Source organism: Lactuca sativa, chromosome 5, assembly GCF_002870075.4.
Source record: "Lactuca sativa cultivar Salinas chromosome 5, Lsat_Salinas_v11, whole genome shotgun sequence".
In the NCBI taxonomy this organism is placed as follows: domain Eukaryota; kingdom Viridiplantae; phylum Streptophyta; class Magnoliopsida; order Asterales; family Asteraceae; genus Lactuca; species Lactuca sativa.
In genome coordinates, this window is record NC_056627.2 from 277,767,565 (window position 1) to 277,789,006 (window position 21,442).

General features: G+C 33.0%; 2 protein-coding genes across 2 annotated transcripts; one reads left to right on the top strand and one right to left on the bottom strand.

Annotated features, from left to right (window-relative positions):
- The first annotated feature begins 3,411 nt into the window (after nt 1-3,411).
- LOC111904503 (uncharacterized) lies at nt 3,412-3,717 on the top strand. The gene has a single exon (XM_023900258.1). It carries the CDS (start codon nt 3,412-3,414, stop codon nt 3,715-3,717), a length of 306 nt encoding a protein of 101 aa, XP_023756026.1.
- Nucleotides 3,718-3,820: 103 nt separating this feature from the next.
- On the bottom strand, nt 3,821-6,088 carry LOC111904491 (pentatricopeptide repeat-containing protein At1g53600, mitochondrial). The gene has a single exon (XM_023900247.3). The coding sequence runs from the start codon at nt 5,998-6,000 to the stop codon at nt 3,850-3,852; it is 2,151 nt and encodes a 716-aa protein (XP_023756015.1). The 5' UTR covers nt 6,001-6,088; the 3' UTR covers nt 3,821-3,849.
- Nucleotides 6,089-21,442: the final 15,354 nt, after the last annotated feature.

Below are 21,442 nucleotides of genomic sequence, written 5' to 3' on the forward strand. Positions count from 1 at the left end.
ACCAAAAGATCTAAGGGGTATTTTCGGTAAATTGTTAATAAAAAAGAACTGACTGGAATTTTTTTATTGATTCGAATCCTTGCTCTTTTGAATTTACTCATTGTTGTTACAGTAGTTGCTGGTGGTGTGCTCAAGCTATGGGAAACTGTCTTTGCAAAGATACAACACCCATACAGATTTCAGTGTGACCTGTTCTTGTGTAAACTGAGAGCATTTTTTATTTTTATTTTTTCCAATTATTGACTTAATGTTGTCTTTGAATGTGTTTGATTGTATTTGTTCATCTGGAATTCACATTTTCTTTATTTCATGTTCTATTTGTTTATTTAAACATTTTGTTTGTTTCATGAAAGTTGTTTTTATGGTAAGAAGAAATGAAAAAGTTTCCTTTATGTGTTTTCTATAAGAAATTGAAAATTTATAGAATACAAGATTATAGAGTGGTAAGATCAGATTAATGAAATATTATTTTATTACATAATCAATTTTTTAATTATATTTAAAATTAACACCCATGGGTTCCACGGGTTTTAACCTAGTATATATATGTGTGTATATATATATATATATATATATATATATATATATATATATATATATATATATATATATATATATATATATATATATAACCACGAAACAGAAATAAAGGGGTTACACCCCCTCTTCGGGTCCTCACTATCAACAATCCACTGTTAGTTCCCCTGCAAAACAAAATCCCTCTATACCCTTTCATTATCGAGCATCCGAGAAAAACCAACACTCCATGGTTACTCAATCCCACACAAACTCTCTTAAAACAAAAGCCTTCACCGCTACCCTTTCCAACAAACTGAATATTGAACCACATACATTTTCCCAAGCCCTTAAGCACACATGTTGGCAAAATGTGATGAAAGCAAAATATGATGCTCTCATGAAAAATAACACGTGGTTTCTCGTATCTTGTCCCACTAACACTAATGTTTTTGGTTGTAAATGGATTTTCAGGATAAAAAGACGCTCATATGGTTCCATCGAAAGACACAAAGCTAGGTTGGTTTCCCAAGAATTTAGTCAAGAAGCTAGTGTTGATTTCTTTGAAACATTCAGCTCGGTTATCAACCCAACCACAATTTGTTTGGTTTGGTTATATCTCCATTGCGCTCTCTCACAGAAGGCATATTCGACAACTCAACATCAATAACGCATTTCTTAATGGTGATTTATGGAAAGAAGTATATATGAAACAACCTAGAGGTTTTGAAGATCTTACAAAACCTCAACAGGTGTGTCGACTTAACAAAGCACTCTATAGACTTAAACAACCACCAAGAGCTTGGTTTACCAAACTCAAACACTACTTGGTCAACCATGATTTTGTGCTTGCTAGTCTTGATGGTTCACATTTCTCCATCCTCAACCATCTATGTACTTGTGTATAGAGATGGTTTAATTGTTACGGGTACCAACGAGGTTCATCTTTAACAATCTATTTTAATTGAATGTTTTCACTAAAAGATCTTGGAAACTTGTACTTTTTCCTCGGCCTACAAATCCTAGTCTTATTCTCTCATGCATAGAAGGCCTACATTCAAGATGTTCTTGCCCGCGACAACATGTCTATGGCATAACCCATATCCACTCCTACTCATCCATACAACCGATTCATAGAGACAATGATCCTTTACAGATCGGACATTAATTGTATCGACATGTTGTTGAGTCGCTTCAATATGCTCAAATATTGCGTACTCAGTTAACCGTGTTTGTCAATTTATGCATTCTCCAACCGGTCGTCTCTGGCAAGCTGTCAAACGCATTATATATATATATATATATATATATATATATATATATATATATATATATATATATATATATATATATATATATATATATATATATATATATATATATATATATATATATATATATATATATATATATATATATATATATATATATATATATATATATATATATATATGCTATCTCAACGTCACTCTAGATCATTGTCTACATTTCAAACCAACTACTGCCAAAGCTCTTCCTGCCTTTTCTGATTATCCATGGAATTCCGATCGTGATGACAGCCGATCTCAATATGGTTTTGCTATCTTTCATGGCTCCAAACTCATTAGTTGGACATCTCGAAACAAAAAGTTGTTGCTGAAGCTAAGTATCGTTCCTTAGCCTACAGTAACACTGCAACTGAATTAATGTGGATAAAACAATTAATTACTGATTTTCAAGTTCTGATTAGCAGCCCTCCACTTTTGTTATGTGACAATGCTGATGACCAAGAATCCAGTCATCGGTACATGTTCTAAACACATTCGTCAACACGTAGATTCTGGTCAACTTGAAGATTTGATATGTCTCTTATGTGGATCGATTGGTAGATATTTTCACGAAACCATTGGGAAAAGCTCGAGTTTCCTTTCTTCGTTCCAAGCTATAAGGTCATCCGCCGTTGAGCTTGTCGAGGGATAATAATGTGAAAATAGAACATTAAAAACATGTATATTGAAATAGTATTATTGTCAAATATTCAGTCTAGTAGTGGTCTAGTCTTTTTCAGTTCTAATCTCGTGTATCATTTGCTTTTATGTATCATAGTTGCTACGAAAAATTGACGATTATTGAGGTAGTATTTCTAACAACGTATAGTTATCTATTGTTGATATATGTTTGTTCTAATTGGATCTATTGTTTGGGGATAATGAAAATAAATAAACTGTTGTGGTTGCTTCTGTTGCGTATGATTTTAATTGTTATATAATCATCAATCACCAACACAAGACGGATGCGACCACTGACAATGCAACTATCAACAATAAACAACGATAATAACATTTTGAGAAACCGGTGACTCAACATTGGACAACTGATTCACAAGCATCTTAAGTGCTTGACAATAGGCATGGCCATATGAAGAATCTCTTTAGCTGTGAATATTCTCGTATGTTGAATCCAACATTTTCCAATTAGATTAGTTTGATTTTATGGTTCCATTATATCTTTATTTCTTTATTTTTCAATTTATGGTACTTTTTTCAACCAGGCAATTTGGGGAGTTTTGTTTGTTGAATTTATATCAATCCATTTGGCTAGCATATCATGATATTGATCACGATTTTCAAAGATAGATAGTTAGAACTAGAAATATATGCCACAGTTACTATTATGATTATGAACGTAGCATAGTTGACAAAAGTCTTTCTAATTAAACTTCCGTGAAATTTAGCATAGTTGACAATAACTAATTCCTCAAATTAATTCAATTTCCGTATAATTTCTATTTCATTTCCACTTCTTTGACAAAGTCCTTTTTTGTATTTTTCACAAATATAATGAATGTTTTAAACAACCTAATGCTATAAAAAGGGACACCAACCCAACAGTTTATTCTCATCAACTTAGAAAAAAATGAAAACATATGCCATTGTTCTGATAGTCTGTGCTTCAGTTACTGCAATAGCGATTCTCTTGTGTTTTCTATGTAAGTTTAGTCATAGGAAAACCAAAACCAAACTTCCAGTTCCACCAATCCGGGCAGCCCGTGACCTTGAAATAGGTAAAACCACCACCACCACCACTAAAAAAGATGCCGGAGTAGTTATTCTCGCCGGAGTTGCAGCCGCTGTAATTGTTAGCGCCAGTGGTGGCGGTGGTTGCGGTAGTGGTGGAGGATGTGGCGGTGGTGGGTGTGGTGGTGGCGGTTGTGGAGGCTGATTAGAATGGTTCTGATTCTGAACTTGTGTGAATTGTGTTTTTTCTTTCTTTGTTGTACTATATTCTAGTAATGTAAATGAAAATATATAACAATGATGAAATAAAAATTTAAAAACAGAGGATGATTAAAACTTAAAAGAAACAAGAATCACATTTACTATGGTTTTTTACAAGTGTCCAAAGGGTGCTTTTAATCTCTTTGAACTTCATATGAGAAGAATCTCCAGACAAAAACAAATGAACATCATCTTTTACTGTGATCCAACTGCAACCAGGACTCTTTTTAATACCTTTCAATCTTTTCATTCTTCTCACAAATTCCTCATCTTCTTTCTTCCTAGAAACCAAGTATATATCAGATAAAACCACATAAGGTGTAGCATTATCAGGCTCCAATTCATAGATATGTTGAGCTGCAATTTCTGCAACATCTAAACGAAAATGACTCCTACTTGCTCCAAGAAGTGCACCCCAAACCCCAGAATGAGGCTCAAAAGGCATTGAATTTATAAAATCAAACGCTTCATCTACAAATCCAGCTCTACCCAAAAGATCAACCATGCATGCATAGTGATCTGGATTTGGTTCAATTTTATATAAACATTTCATCGAGTTAAAATATCCTTGACCTTTTTCAACCAATCCAACATGAGTACAAGCAGAAAGAACACCAAGAAATGTAACATCATTCGGCTCCATGTTTTTTTCTTCCATTTCCTTGAATAAAGAAATCGCCTTTTCCCCATATCCGTTTTGTGCAAATCCATTGATCATAGAGTTATAAGAAACAACATTTGGAGTAGTAATGGAATGGAATGTATTGTAGGCGTCATCTACACATCCACATTTTGCATAAAATGACACCAGTGAATTTTGAACAGATAAGTCGGATTCCATACCTGTTTTAACTACAAGACTATGGATTTGTAGTCCTTGATTTAGTGTTGCTAAAGAAGCTGAAGAGCTAAGAACACTGCTGAATGTAAGAGGATTAGGTTTGATTTGTGTGTGAAGCATCTGAACAAACCAACGGATTGATTCCTCATGTTCTTGGTTGCTCACAAATCCTGATATAAGAGCAGTCCATGTAATATCATCTTTCTGTGAATGTGGCATCATTTTGAACAACTCAACTGACTTTTCTGTATGCCCTTTGCTACTTAATCCAGTTATCATTGTTGTCCAAGAATATACATCCTTTTGTGGCATCATTTTGAAATGTTTATAAGCCTCGTTGAGGTTTTCAGATTGAATGTAACCACTGATTAAAGAGTTCCATGAAACTGTGTCTTTTGTCTCCATTATGTTGAACAGCTTAAGAGCTGAATCTGAATCACCGAATCTAGAGTACATTGTGATGGTGGAATTTCCTAAGAAAGTATCAAAGTTGAATCCCATAAGCATCACTAAAGCATGTACTTGAAGCCCTTCTTTATATCTATCGAATCTTCCACAGCCTTCAAATACTACAGTTAATGTGTTGGAAACAAGTTTTATACCATTTTCATGTCTCATTTGTAGGAATAACGAAAACCCTTCTTCAAAATCAGTGTTTTTCATATAACCATCGATCATTGCAGTATAAGTAATAACATTTTTATCTGGAATTGCATCAAACAACTCTTTTGCTTTCTTGATTTCCCCTAATTTGCAGTATCCATCAACCATTGAGCTTGAAGAAACAACGTTCTTCTCCACCATTCCATTGTAAATTTCAACAGCCACTTTAAGTTTCCCGTTCTTCAAATACCCATTCATCAAGGCGTTTGAACAGAAAGGATCCCGCCACTCTATTGGCATACTATAGTACAACTTCTCTGCATCTTCCAACCTTCCTGCACGAACATAACCTGTGATCATTGAAACATAGGAAACTGCATTTTTCTCGGGGGATTTCGAAAACAATTCACATGCTTTATCAATCCCGTTCTTGTTACGCATATAGGCTGTAATCATCGCATTCCAAGTAGCAACATTTCGTTGAGGCATTTCATCGAACACTTTACGAGCCTTATTGATCTGTCCATTCTCCGCATATGCAGTGAGCATAGCAGTCCATGACACGACACTCTTGACTGGCATGCGATTAAATATAAGTTCTGCCTCGTTAATATTACCGATTCGACCATTTTCACTGATCTTGGAGTTGCAATAGACGATGGATTTGCTTGGACTATAATTAGGGTTTACAGAAATTGATGACAGCGAAGTTGAGTGATTAAATTTTATCACATTACGAAAAATCAGATGGTGAACATGGATGTAACCTCGTTTTGCTAACATGGCGGATGGCAGTCCATGAGAAAGAAAGAGGGGTCAAATGTGTCTCTAACAGTGAACATTGACTCCCGTTTTAGCCATTGTAGCTCGTTTATCCCCCCACCCCTTTGATTCTTGGTGAGATTCATTTGTCACCTTTAGCTTTTGAAGTTGGCAAAAATACCCCCTCTTTATTCTTATTTAGCTAACTTATCCTCTTTAATGTTTTTTCAAATACCGTTTGCATTTTTATATTGTTATGCTTTCTTTTAAAAAATTATAAACGTATGCAGGTTTTGTAATTTAGCTTTATCTAATCTGTTTAGGAATTCATGATTATAATAAAATAATAATTTATTAATCATTTAAAAGTACGAAAATGACTTTAAACGTAACCATCAGCTTTAAGTTTTAAGTTTTCTTATCCATTTTTGATCCGTCTTGGATTCGACTCACTTCAATTAATTTGTAAACTCAATTATAAATATCACATAAGTTGTCATGTTAATTTTATGTTTAACAGATGCATCTACAACTTGTACGTGATGAAGTAAGAATTGTACCTCTTAAACTTTAAAGACATTCTGAATCGAAGAACATCTGAAGTTATAATTTTCTGAGAAGTTCTCTTCATTTCCCCTTCTCTTCTTCCAAAATCCAAATGAACTTCATTACAACCTTAGAGTATACTATAAATACGATAAGAAACGAAATAGTTTTTTCAGACTTCAGAAAAAGATGGAGACATACGATATCGTTCTCATAGTTTGCGTTTCAGTTGTTGCAGCAGCTATCGTCTTGTGTTGTCTCTATTGTCTCTGTAATTCAAGTGATTGGAAAGAGAAAAGCACAATTCCACCACTTCGGACTGCTCGACGCCGTGAAATAGGTACAACCACTACTTCCGATGGTGGAGCTGTATTTTCTGCTGCTACAGCCGCTGTACTTTTCAACGCTAGTGCTGGCGATGGATGTGGTCATCATGGTGGAGGCTGTGGAGGAGGAGGATGCGGTGGCGGAGGCATTTAGGTGGAGGATGCGGTGGTCGCTCCTAATCAGGAAAATGTAAGAAACATTCAGAATCTCTGTGTCTTCCTTTCCCACACAATTAAGTAGAAAACTACATTTTTCTCGAGTGATTTAGAAAACTATTCACACGCTTAATCAATTCCGTTCTTGTTAGTTCTTACGTATATGACATGTAATCATGGCATTCTAAACAGCAACATTTAGTTGACGCATTTCACCAAACACTTTATGAGCCCTATTAATCCGTCCGTTTTCTGCATATGCAGTGAGCATATCAGTCCATGATTCAGATTAAAACTCTTAAACTAACATGCGATTAAATACAAGTTTGCGTCGTTAATTTTACCAATTTGAACTTTTTCACTGATCTGGGGGTTGCAATTGATGATGGATTATAATTAGGGTTTATGGAAATTCACACAACGAAGTTTAGTTGATTAAATTTTACCACATTACAAGAAATCACATTATGAACATAGATGCAACCTCTTTTGAAATTAGCAAAAACACCCCCTGATCTTTATCATTCAGATAGTCTATCCTCTTATGGGCTCTCTTTCAAATAACTTTTAGATTTTTGTAAGGCAATGGTTTCTATAAGATATTTAACCATTTGGGTGCTCCCTAATAATTGAAGTAGCCAAAACCATATGGCTCTTTTCTATCCATCCATGAATGGCAATGAAATCTTTCACATTTTCATTTTGTTTTTCCTTATGTTAAGGGTACCCTTTTTGTAAGAGGCATGATAAGCAAATATGTTTAAAAGAAAACCCTAATTCTAATTATTAGTTGACTAATAAAGGGGGTGTTGTAGTGTTGCTTTTTTTTAAAACAAATTATATTTTCTATAAAAATGTTTATAGAAATATATGTAAAAGTCATTATGTTTCGTCATTTTCATAATGTAACCAGTATAATTTACTTTTTTCATTAAAGTCAGACATATTTTTAAAACATTTCACACTGCAACCTCTTATGATAAAACTATTTTTTTCATTAGAACCGCCTAATTTAACAATTTTTTTTTCTTTCTAATTTGACCTCAAAATCACAGCTTTTGTATTTATTTATTTTTTGTGAAATTCGGGTTTTTTTGTTGTAAGAAGGAGGTTAAAAGCGGTATTTTGTTGCATTTTTTTTCTGTATAATTTTCTGTTTTTTTTTATTAAAATTAGAAAAAGAAGAAAGTCATAATGTGAAGATTTTTGTTCTTAGCAAGTGAAATTGTTAATCGTGATAAAAATATGCTAATGCTAAAATCTTCATATTTAACTTAGGGATGTAAATGAGACGAGACATCTCAAGAATAACTCGAGCCTGACTCGGAAAAACTCAAAATCGACTCAACTTTAATCGAGCTAGAGCTCGAGCTCCTCGAGTACCTTATCAAGCCGAACTTGAGTAGTAAAATACTCAACTCATTCAGCTAATGAGCTTAATCTAGTATTTATAAACTTACATTTTTACCTTTTATATATTTTTAAATTACTAAAACATTTCAACACTTTTAATTTTTAGGCATCGGTTAAGGAATAAGAACTTAAATTGCATTTCAAAACTGTTTGAGAATGTTTCTTTTTGGTATTTTGGATATATATAAAATGCAATGGCATAGATGGTTAATGCTATATTGACATTAGATGGTTTATTGTAAATTTTTTATTATTTTGAACAATGTAAAAGCATATGAAATGTTTTTAAAATTTGATGATTTTAAGTTTTTTTTAGTCGAGTCAAACTGAGCTCGATAATATCAAGTATTACATGAGTTGAGTCTGAACTGCAAATTTAGGCTCGAGGTGATAATATCAGTAGTATTTTAGGCAAATCAAGCTTCGAGCTTAGCACTATTCGGTTCGACTCGACTTGTTTACATCCCTAATTTGACTACTTTTTCAAATGTTGTGGCTTTAGCACCAAAAAGTCATTGCTACAGATGATCAACAATATCGCTCCATGAATTATTTTTGATGGTTGTTCGCACTAAAACTTAGATTTAATTACCTATTTAGACTAGGAAAATGTATAGTTGTTAATATGAGTACCTTTGTTTTTAGCGTACTTGTTTATTTATAAGCCTACAAAGTTTGGGAAACTTTAATACGTGATTCATCTTCAACGAGGATGGAAAAGAGGAAGAAACAAAGGAAGTATGTGGCGATATTTAACTATTTGTTTTGCGATGGGTCTCACACTAAAAAAATCAAAAAAAAGTCAATGTTAAATCACATGAAAACTATAAATCTTATCTTAAATACAAAAAAAAAATCACATAAATGGAAAAAACTTGAAAATAGTTCAAAATGCTCAAATTACAAAAAGTTATGATTTTGAGATTATATATATATATATATATATATATATATATATATATATATATATATATATATATATATATATATATATATATATATATATATATATATATATATATATATATATACTAGCCGTCTACCCGCGCAAAGCGGCGGGTGGCGAATAATTTGATCTCTTTAGAGTTGAAACGATTTTGCGTTCACTTCGAGAAATGAATATTAAATGATATCTATTTTTCAAGAGCATTACCATACCATATTAAGGGGGTGTTTGGCTAAGCTTTTTTAAAACAACTTATTAGGTTCCACATCACTATAAGTTTAAAAAGTGTTTGGATTAAAATAATTTATTCCGGTGGAGAACCTCCAATACGTCATTTTTTCATAAGTTACCTTACACTTACTTATTAACTTATAAGCTAATAAACTAATAAGCAATAAGTTTTTTTGCCAAACACCCCCTAAATGGTTATTACCTTCATTTATACATACCCAAACCACTTGTACTATTTATCGTCCTATTTTTTTTTTCGTTTTCCTTAATTCGTTTATTAATTTAATGTCCTACTAAGTAAAATGCTAAAATATATAAATAACAGTTTATAAAAATAGACCTTTAGAATATCAGATGTTATGATTCAAAAGTCGATAAATAGGCTTTTAAGAAGGCCAAAATACTCAGGTGTCAACTTGTTCATTATGATTTTAAACCAAGTTTGGTCACAAATTAAAACATTTTCAACGATGGTATCTAATTCAAGGATTCATATTGATTTAGGTTCTCGAAACCTTAAAATATTGAACAAAATCTATATAGGACTTTATAATAAGGACAATAATCACCGTAATCAGGAAGTCCATGTGATAAAACTTCATAGTATAAGGACCAATGATGAAAAAGGTTTCATTTTTAGACTAAACAAGATGAAAAATATACAAACTACCTTAATCATGTCAAATCTTGTGTTTAACCGTTCTTTATTGCAAAAGTAAGATGCCAAAATATACAAACTAATGATAATACAATGCTTTAACGGCCCTCTTGGTTGAGTTCTTTGAACCTGCAAAGCCAACACATTAAAGAAACATAGTAAAAACCTTTTTAGGAACAAACCTGATATAATAAAGCCTTCACCCAATATATTTATAAGATAAAAATACAAAAAATTAAAAATGATGAAATCAATTACAAGTAAGGATTAAAATAAAAACCTGTTAAGAAAGAACCATCTGCAGGAGAGATATTTGAATCAAGATGTATTTTCTGATGGTTTCAAATTTTGAATTATCCGAAATTTAGGGAATGAGATAGAATTTGTTGAGAAATATAAGGATTCAAAACACATGTTAAAATTTAATATTATTTTATTGATGACTACTTGTACTATTAGCTTAATGATTTGAACGTCTTAAAAAAGTAATATTATTATATTCAATCTACTTTTAGAAATAGTGGGATTTCTTTTATAAGATAGTAAAGATATATATATATATATATATATATATATATATATATATATATATATATATATATATATATATATATATATATATATATATATATAGGGCTAGGTTAAAGTGTTTTTTACATTTATTGTGTGTTAGAATGCACCAATAGGAATTAAGTAAAGTTATATTATTATTTAATTAAATAATAATAGATATTAAATGGTTTCCATAATTGTATGTATATTAAATGATATCAATAATTATAATTTTCTCTTTATGGAAATTAATTAAATTCATCATTAATGTCAACAATAATATTCTTTCAGAATGAATTTGTATCTAAGTTTTTATGTCAGCAATAACATTATTTCATGAATCACTCACTTAAAATTACAATAAAATTGTATGGAATATGAAGAATGAGGGTGTATTCTAGTATAATATACTCTCGTTCTCCTAGAATACACTCTTATTACTTTATATATGAATTCATTCTGAAAGAATATTATTATTGACATTAATGACGAATTAAATTAGTTTCCATAAAAAGGAATTATAAATATGGATCTCATTTAATATACATTTAATGTTTATTCAATTCATATTGGTGCATTCTACCACACAATAGATGTGAGAAACATTTGAACCTATCTCTCTCTCTCTCTCTCTCTCTCTCTCTCTCTCTCTCTCTATATATATATATATATATATATATATATATATATATATATATATATATATGAGTGCTGATTCTTCCACTGTAACTTTTACTTTTTCCACTGAAAACCTAATGTAATGACATATATACCCTACATTTAAATATTGAAGAGAGAAATATCCCATAAAATTGTTTCCAAATTACACGTTTGTTCTTCCTGGTTTGGCTATGCAATCTTCAGCAGGCTCATCTTCTTCCTTCGGCGTTACAAGTTTCAAAAGGAAGTGAGTGTCAAAAAATACTGGTTTCCTTGGTAAATTCGCTTCACATCCATCCAAAAAGTTATAAGTCTTAAATTTTGAAAAGGTTTCATTGGTGAATTATGTTGGGTTAATCCGATATGTTTTTTACTCTAACTTGGAGCAAAAGAATTTGTCATAGTTTTACCCAGTTTGATGTAGAATATGGGATTCGTGGCATCATTCTAGAAAGTGTACGTGGGTTTATTTGTTGCTAATTATTTTAAGCGTAGCAGGACTGATTTGCATTATTCAAATATAAGTAGAAGTGTGGTTTTGGCTAATGTAATTTTAGATTCCAATAGAGAATTAAAAACTCATAAAATTGTCCCATTTTGAGCCTGTGTTCTTGATTTTTTCCTGCATAGTTATCCAACAAATTATTCACACAATGATTTTGTGGGATTTTCAGTAAACTACTATTTATTCTTAGGGTTTTTGAGTTTGGGAATTAATAAACGGATTTGCTTATTAACTTTTTTGATTTATTCTAAAAAATATTGGAAATTATTCAAAATTTATGAAAAATTGGTTATTAAAATGGAGATTTGCAAATGCTCAAACTAGGTCGCCATGTCCACCAAAAGCGTGGAAGAGATACTAATGTATTGTTGAATTGAAGGAATGAGGAAAACATTCATATTCATGGTAAGTCGTTTGGAAACAAAAAGATATTTCTCTCTCTTAAATATTGATAAATAAAAATCAGGGGTATAAGTGTCAATATATTTTTTTTCCCGTGGAAAGATAAAATCATGCAGTGGAAGAATCAGGGCCCTATATATATATATATATATATATATATATATATATATATATATATATATATATATATATATATATATATATATATATATATATATATATATACTAGGTACGTTCGTACTAAGTACCACCTATAGAGATTTATTCAAAAAAATTCTACAAAGCTTGTAAGAAGGTTTTTATTAGTGTTGGGCATTTAGATGGACAAATGCATATAGTTTCCGCACATCTGCTCCAATACATAACAATTTTGTTAACTAAGTAAGCGTATCAAGTGATTCCCATAGTCACTCAACATTGCCATCCCATCTTCATTCAACAAAACATTATTTGCTTTTGATTGATTATTTCAAAAAAGAAAACAAACAAATAAACAAACAAACAAACAAACATGATATAATACCATGTGAAGAAAATGCACAACCATGACCAATCCGGTTACAATCCCTAATATTTCAGCCCACTTCAAACATTGTCAACATCATTTCCCGCATAAAACAATAATATTTTATTAATCATCTCAAATTTACAAATTAAGTAAGTCTTAAAAGATAAAATTGGTAAAAAGCAAACATGAAAAAAGTAATGAACTGAAGACTAGATTCTCTCATCTTTCACAAATGACGACTTGCCATGAGCCCATGTGGTTCTTAGAACCAACTTACTTATGTCATTCTACTTTATTTAGACTCGATCTTTTATGGCCACTTGCGCCTGAACTTAGAGTTATTCTCTTAGACATCCCCATACCATAGGTAATGACGGAAATAACGCAAAATGAATTTATATTGTTAGCAAAACTATTTACCCAACTAGTAGTGCCTTAGCAACCTTGAGACTCTTCCTGGTCCAAGTATGATTCATGTGTTTTAGGTATTATATGCCTCTACTACCTTTCATACCTATTTATACTTGTCCCAAAATTGTCTCGCAGTTTCCAAGTCAATTCTCAACACTACATATGATGACCACTATAGATATATGCATGTGTCCCAATGAGCACATATAATAGATCTTCCTAGACTCCACTAGGACAGTGCATCTTTACCGACACCCTACTATTAGTTGAGGAAGAACTTTTACCAATACTAACTAATTATCTGATCAATACGATTGCATGCCTCTAAAATTAAACAGCATGTTGACTGAAAGATTTAACACTAGAACGGTTGGACTCAGGAAAGACTTGCGCATAAGCTCCAAATTAGGTAATCTAAAACTATTTAATTTTGGGAGCATTCAACCTAACATATTTGTCAACTAACTAACTAATATCAATATAGGTTCTAAGCAACAAATTAAAATCAAATCGCTAGGCTATAAGGCATCTTAAATATCAAGCAATTTCTAATCCGACAATTCATGAAAAGATCTCTAGCCTACATACTCGCATGCATTTCTAACAATTCATATATCAGCAAATATAATATAACCAATATGGATATTTGGGAATCACTTTCCTTTCTAAGCTATGGATGACTGTATTCATCACATTCTTTCCTTTTTTATTATTCTTTTTATAAAAAAATTTATTAATTACTCGGATCCTTAATTTGAGTCTAGAATCACACGAGCGTCCATCCAGTTCGCTCAAATCAAGGGATTGATACCAACTTGTAACCTCCCATTTTTCAACCCAAAAATTTTCATTTTTATTTATTTAAAACATTCAATTACATTAGAGTATAATTTAAATTATACGAAAACATGATTGCGAATGCGCTTGTGTATAATCATGCCTTGTCCTCCTCACGAATTAACGAGGTTCCTGAAAAACATTGATAAACAATTGGGTAAGCGCTAGATTTAGTGATTTCCCTAAGATACCATATATTAAAATAAATATACATGCATACAAGTAATGGCTTACGACCTTTCGCCGATCCACCAATTGACTCACGACCTATCACCGATCCACCAATAATAACTGTATATAGACTTACGACCTACTTCTCATTTCGTTATCAATACCCGTGTAACATCCAAAAATATGGTCTCAAATATTTTTGATTTAATATTAGATAAAATAGTAATTCTCCATATCATCCAAACATCGAAATAAACCAATGTATCAGTTGTCATAAATCAGAGTAAAACATAATAACAAAATCCCAATGGTGTGTGCGATGCAGTCATCTCGAGCTGTTCCCCTGGAACCAGAAGTACCTGAAACATATACTAAAAACTGTAAGCACGAAGCTTAGTGAGTTCCCCTAAAATACCACATACCAATCATACAATAAACAAATAGTGGGCCCCGCCCCGGCTTCGGACCCCGCACGACATCGAGCCCCGCCCGTCATCGAGCTGAGCTCGGCAAAACGGGCCCTGCCCAACATACAATAACATATATCAAATAAACACATACACATGCAATAATCACAAAGATACATAGCATAAAAATATCCATTAGGCCCCTCCCGACATTAGGCCTTGACACGGAAAAACATATAAACACAGCACATGCAAGAGTCACGGAGACGATTAGCATACTAATAACATAAAAATATCCATCAGGCCCCTCCCGACATTAGGGGTGTCAATTTATGACATGACACGACAAAAATACACGAAACGAAACGAAACGAAATCGGGACGAAATCAAAATTCAAATTTGTGTTTGTGTCGTTTTCATGTCAAAATTAAAAAACACGATGTCGTGTCGTGTCGTGTTCGTGTTCATAAATCGACACGAAATTGACACGATTAAGCATGTGGTTGTCGTGTTTTCCGTGTTTGTCGTTTTTGTCGTGTTATATATCTTTAAGTATGAACGAAATACAATAATAGTTATGTAATATTATATTTGTCGTGTCGTGTCGTGTTGTCGTGTTTTAATTGGTTCGTTTTTGTGTTAATGAAAAAAAACACGACATCGTGTCGTGTTCATGTTATACAAAACCTTGTTGTGTCAGACAAAAACACGACACGACTGCCCGATTTGACAGCCCTACCTTCGACCCACTAAACCAGGTAAGGAAACTCACCTCGAATGTTGAAAGATAACTGGATAAATCCCCGGCCCCGGAAACAGCTCTACTCAACCCCTAAACAGAAACAATACCTTAGATACCGATCAATATTTCAAAACTCCTAAAAGGTCAAACTTAGCTAAAGTCAAATTCAAAGTCAACACTCCGAGTTGACTCAACTCGTCGAGTTATCCTTCAACTTGCCGAGTTTCCACGAATCACAGAATCACGTTATTTCAAATCAACTCATCGAGTTTTCCTATAACTTGTCGAGTTCCTCCTTTTTCAACAGAATCGGGACAATCTTAAACCAACTCATCGAGTTCCCTTATGAACTCGTCGAGTTCATTAGTCTGCTAACCCGCTTAATGCATTAAGCCACTATGCTTCAAATCGAAGCCCTATATTCCAGATCTAGACTGATATTACGTCTAGAAGGGTAAATTTTCCAACTTTACCCATGAAGAACCACCCTAAAGGCATTAAGCTCAAACCCTAATCCTAAAAGGCTTATGTCCTAATCCAAAAACCACCATATCTTCAAGATAGAGCTCATGAACACATATCTGAACCTTAAAGGCTAAAAGGTCACGTAAAGTCTTCAATTTTACTCACATGCATGGCCAAATGAAGCTTAAAAGGCCAAAACAAGGTCTTAGAAGGTGCATGGAGCTCTTAGGGCCATAAATTTGGCACCTTTATGCCATGAAAGCTCCTAAAGACCCTGGATCTGAAAGGGTTTGTCCATATGGGACGTCCAACTCCCAATGACCATTTCTTTTGGACAAAAACAAGCAAAAAGGACACCAATATGAAGATCTAAGTAACCACAAGGCAAGGTTGAGACCTTTTACCATAAAAGATGTCGAAAATGAAGCAAGGATTCTGGATCTAGCAGCTCTTTCTTGTATCTCCAAGCTTCCCTTTCTTCCAATGGATTCAAACACACAGAACACACTCAAGAATGGCTCATAATCACTCAAAGATGCCTTAGGGTTTCGAGGTTAGGGTTTAGGACAGTGGAGGCTGGAAATGAGGCCAACTTATGGAGCTTAAGTTGTTTAAATAGGGTGCAAAACCACGAAATTAGGGTTTCATTTCTTCCAGACAACTCGGCGAGTTGAGGCCTCCTAACTCGTCGAGTTGGTCACTTAAAACACACGGTCCATAACATTTCTACGCGACCAGTTGGGGATATGAACTCGTCGAGTTGCTATGCAAAATTGAATAATTAGAAGTTTAAATACATACTAGGAACCAAGCGTTACAACCCGGGTCTATAGGCTCCCAACCTATCATCGTTCCGACGACAACCCCTACTTAACCGTAGTGAATACAATGACATTTACACCCATAGATACTACACATTCGGCTCAGGCACATTATACTATTGGCTCTACTATACTGGCTCTTATATCTTAACATATATGTATATATATTGTAGTACATAGTATACTGACTAGTGAGATATCTCACTTTGACAGTTTCTCAGATGATTAACGGCTATCTGGATGATTCCAATAATGAGCAACGTGCCTAACGAGTATTAAGTTATAATACTATAACTTATTAATACATATGGCAATTTGGTAGTGAAGGCTAGCTTTTTCACTAATCCCAATGAATAATGAGAGTTCTATCAAATAAGGATCAGCCAAGCAGGATCATTTCGACATATAGTTTTTCTGAAACCGAACAACCAAGCCAACGTGACCATTCTTGGCACATCTCCCATAAGTAGATCAATTAGTGTTATTTGAGTAGAATTAATGACTAATCTGGCACTTATAGGTTCCTAATAAAGGCTATAATTATAAATATAAGATATTCTAAAAGCCTAGTAGGGGTAGCTTGACTTACAAAGAGTTCTAGCGAAAACCGGGAAATTGTGCGGGTAAAATCTCGACCCGAACACTTCTTGTCGGGCTCCTAGCTACTCCATAGCCCTAATAAAATGCTTAGAAGTTTAGAAAAGTTGGACTCAAAGTTAGAGAAGGTTTGAGAGAGATTATGGAGGAAATGTTGTGAGAAATGAGCATTTCTCGATTTTTATTTATATGCAGATTTTGGGGGTGCGCCTCATGAAAATGGGGTATGCAGCATGTAAATAGGGATGCCTGGGGTGCCGCATGTCACTTTCCTGGTGGTCGACATGTTGCTTTCTAGAAGGTTGTGCATCGTGAAGTGTGAGCGTGCACATGAAATTTTCTAATTTTTGTAAATTTCGTAACTTATTCATTTTACGTTATTTATATCCATGCGTAGCTATGAACGAGATCTACAACTTTCATTTAGACTCCGTCAGCTAATTCTAACTTTATTTTTAAAGTTATATTTTTAACAAGCTTAAATTGTTATATCCCATATAAAAAAATCATAACATCTCACTTTATTTTGCCTAACAATCGACCGATCTAGAATTCGATTTCTGTGTCGCACACTGCTGCACTGAAACTTCAAAAAATCATAACATTCTCATACGAAGTCAGATTTAGACATTCTACCTATGCACACTCTCACTTTTACAACTACTATGACTTTTATTTAGACTACTAAGGCTAATAAGCAACCTATCTCTAATTCAAATTTTATAAACAATTTGTTTATAATAAATTCTACTATAGAGCGAAAACATGGTGTTAAAATTATCCCCTATTTACAGAGATTTCTTCCCCAAAATCCTACTCCTATCACACCTAAATATAGTGCCTGAATACCATCTTACTAGGGTGCTCGAGGTCAGCCTATGATCTAGCTAATGTTTTATCCATCGATTATGCTCCTCTAAGCCGTAGAACTTCATTTTCTACCTTCGGACGTACTCCCGTACTTCTCGCAAAGCTTTCCAACACCAAGAACACGTTGGTTTGGACTTCCAAAATGCATACTCTACAATGAACTATCGCCTCCATATGTGAATTGTCGATTTGTTCCTTTGACTAGGCACACTACCAACTCGATAAGAAGCAAGTAACTAGGAATTTTATCTATAATTTCCTAATGGAATCCACTTTCTAGAAAATGCGTCTAAAAAGGGATTAAGGCATATCCTTAAAACATACATGAATCTCGATTACAAACGGCATTCTAACCTAGTTTAGGTGTTCCAACATCCTGAAGTTTAACCAAAATTACTATAAAAAGTTATATGACTTGAAAACACTAGAACTAATACTCTAATATTGGTGACAGACTCGTTATAAGGCTTTCTTATCTTCCAACATAATAGATTATAATGAGCACTAGGTCACCAATAACCTTCTTGCAAGGCTCTAACTACTTTTCCTATATTAAGGTATTACTATTATTTGTGCAATTCGTTCTTATGTCCGCTCACGATATGTCGTGACACAATCCAAATACTGGGATTATGATGCCAGATCGCTCTTGTCATCATCCCTATCAGGCCTAAAGATTCACGATTAACCTTTCGGTGGTCCTACAGACTCACCACCATTATCTGAATGTCCTTAGGGAATTCAATCATTATCCTTCCTTGATATCTTCTTATCGCAACAAACCTTTTCTATTTAAACTTTTAAGGCTACAACCTAGTAGAGGTCCTTAACCTATGTTGTATGGATGCTAAAGTCTAATTGTCATCCTATGTCAGCCTATGAACGTTGCAACTCAAACCTATTTACAACAATTACATCATACTTACTACTTTGTTTAAGCCTGTATTTTTAGTACTTTGAATGTCATATAGAAATTTCTGAAGTTTCCTTGAACTCATAGACTCTTTGATACACATCTACCTTTAGATAAATGGCACCACTTTGGAATTTGGACCAATTTTCACAAGTCCTCTCTATAGGCTCATATGTCCAACCAATTAACATACATTAGATGCTTTTACCAATAATAAGCAAAATTTCAATTTTGATATAGAAAATAAGGGTATATCCCATAATGGCATAATATCCAAACAAAAATAAGTAAAACTAACCATCTTAAAGAAACAACTTACAACATACAAGCAATTGTAATTTCAATGTCATTCACTACCTTGATACCAATCTCAGATCCCTTTGCGACTTATTTCAACATAATGAGAAGATGACAAAGACACATTTTAGGTGTGTCATGGTTTTTAATGTAATACGATCTGGGAAGTCCAATTTTCTTATCTTATAGTAAAGTCTATTATACTAAATCATTAAGTGAAAGATGGAAAAAAAAATGAAATATGTACACCAATCTTGAACTCTTAAGTTTGATGATTATGTACGTGGAGGTAGAGGAACATGGGAGAGAAGTATTCACATTTTTGTGTCTAAACTTCATGAAACTCCTAAGCATCCGTCATTCCTTTTTTTCCTCTATGTATCCCACACTCTGTGGCTCTATATAGCAAAAAGTGGTGAAGAGGGAAACACAAAATCAAGATATTTACATTTAAGTTACTTGAGAATGTATATATTATGAAATAGTTATTAGGATTTGATCGACCATGATACATTCTTGAATAAGAACTGATAATAAGACTATGAAAAGATAAGATAGGTTAAGCTTTTCCTATTCATTCGAGAGAAATGGACTCTCCAAATAAGAACAAAGTTATTTTACACAATAATTCTTAGCCACCTAAACAAAAACCTACATGGGTATATATAAACTAGAAACGACTCAGGAAAAGTTGCTCCAAAAGGAGTGGTCCCTCAAACAAGCATGGGACAAAGATAATGCTCCTAAGATAACCAATAATGGATAAAAACCCAAAAATACAAAACTACCCCTAGACCCAAAACAGACAATAAAATAACTTTAATAAAGTAATTCAACTAAAAGAACTCCAAGATTAGTTAGGGTTTATCAGGATTATAATTTTAGTGAGAATTTCAAGATCAAGATCCCAACTGCTCTTAGATTTGTCCATCTAAAGTTCCCAGATCGGATCCTACAATTTAGAATCAATGATACATTACCTTGAAATATTAAATTCAAGACTTTAAACATTAGTTCTTTTTGCCTGTTATGCCAAGAAAAAATGTGCCAACATGGTTCTTGCGATGATTTATCTATTTGTTGTAAAATTCATCAAAAGAAACCATAACTATGGTCAGTTTGGACTTACTTCCATAATTGAAATTAAAAGTTTAAATACCACATGATATTAAAACTTGAACATATTGGAAATCTAAGTTACTCAACCGTTAACTACACGATTTAGAAACATAAACAATAAATTGGCTGAAATTCAACATTCAAAACACTTGATCCTTATAGATGCCAATTTATCTTTTTCTTATGAGTACTTCTCAAGAGCATCAATGTTTTCACAATATGATCCAAGAAAACTGAAAATCATTGTAACTACAAGTTAGAGCACAAAGCTACAGATACTAAACATTAATGATGGTAAACATAATATTATATTGCCTCACATTGTCCATATCAAATATATGAGGGTTAGAGCAGCACCAAATTTTTTTATAATTTTTTGATTCAATAATTAAATGATATCAATTATGCCTCATTTAGGATCCCACAAGTACATGGTCCTCGCAAGTAGCAATGCAACCTGATATGATTGTTACCCATACTTGAAGAATAAACTCCTTTGTCTTTTAAATCAAGCCGCTCAAATATATACACCTCTTCTAAAGCGCATCGAACTTGATAAATTCTAACAGAATGTCCATATACGAAAGTCAAAATGATGTGAAAGAAAATAACCTAGAGAAATGCAAAAGCTGACCCAAAATTCTCGTTAAGGGAGTTGCCTTTCCAAAAAGCAGATATACCTTCAATTTGCTTCAACACTAAAGAAGAATATGGTGGTAAGTAACACTATTCAAAGCCTATCCGTAAAATGCTTTATTTCTCTATGGATTTGATTTTGATTGTACTAAAAGAAATTCACAATCTCTTCAAATTTTAACAAAAAGGAGTTCAATAAAACTTGAAAGTACATAAAAAGGGTTACATGTTCGTTGCTCAAAACTAAAGATTCATAAAATCCCTTATTCATAC

What these genes read in the sequence shown, in the direction of transcription:
- LOC111904503 (XM_023900258.1), top strand. Translation starts at nt 3,412, where the DNA reads ATGAAAACATATGCCATTGTTCTGATAGTCTGTGCTTCAGTTACTGCA.
- LOC111904491 (XM_023900247.3), bottom strand. Translation starts at nt 6,000, where the DNA reads ATGTTAGCAAAACGAGGTTACATCCATGTTCACCATCTGATTTTTCGT.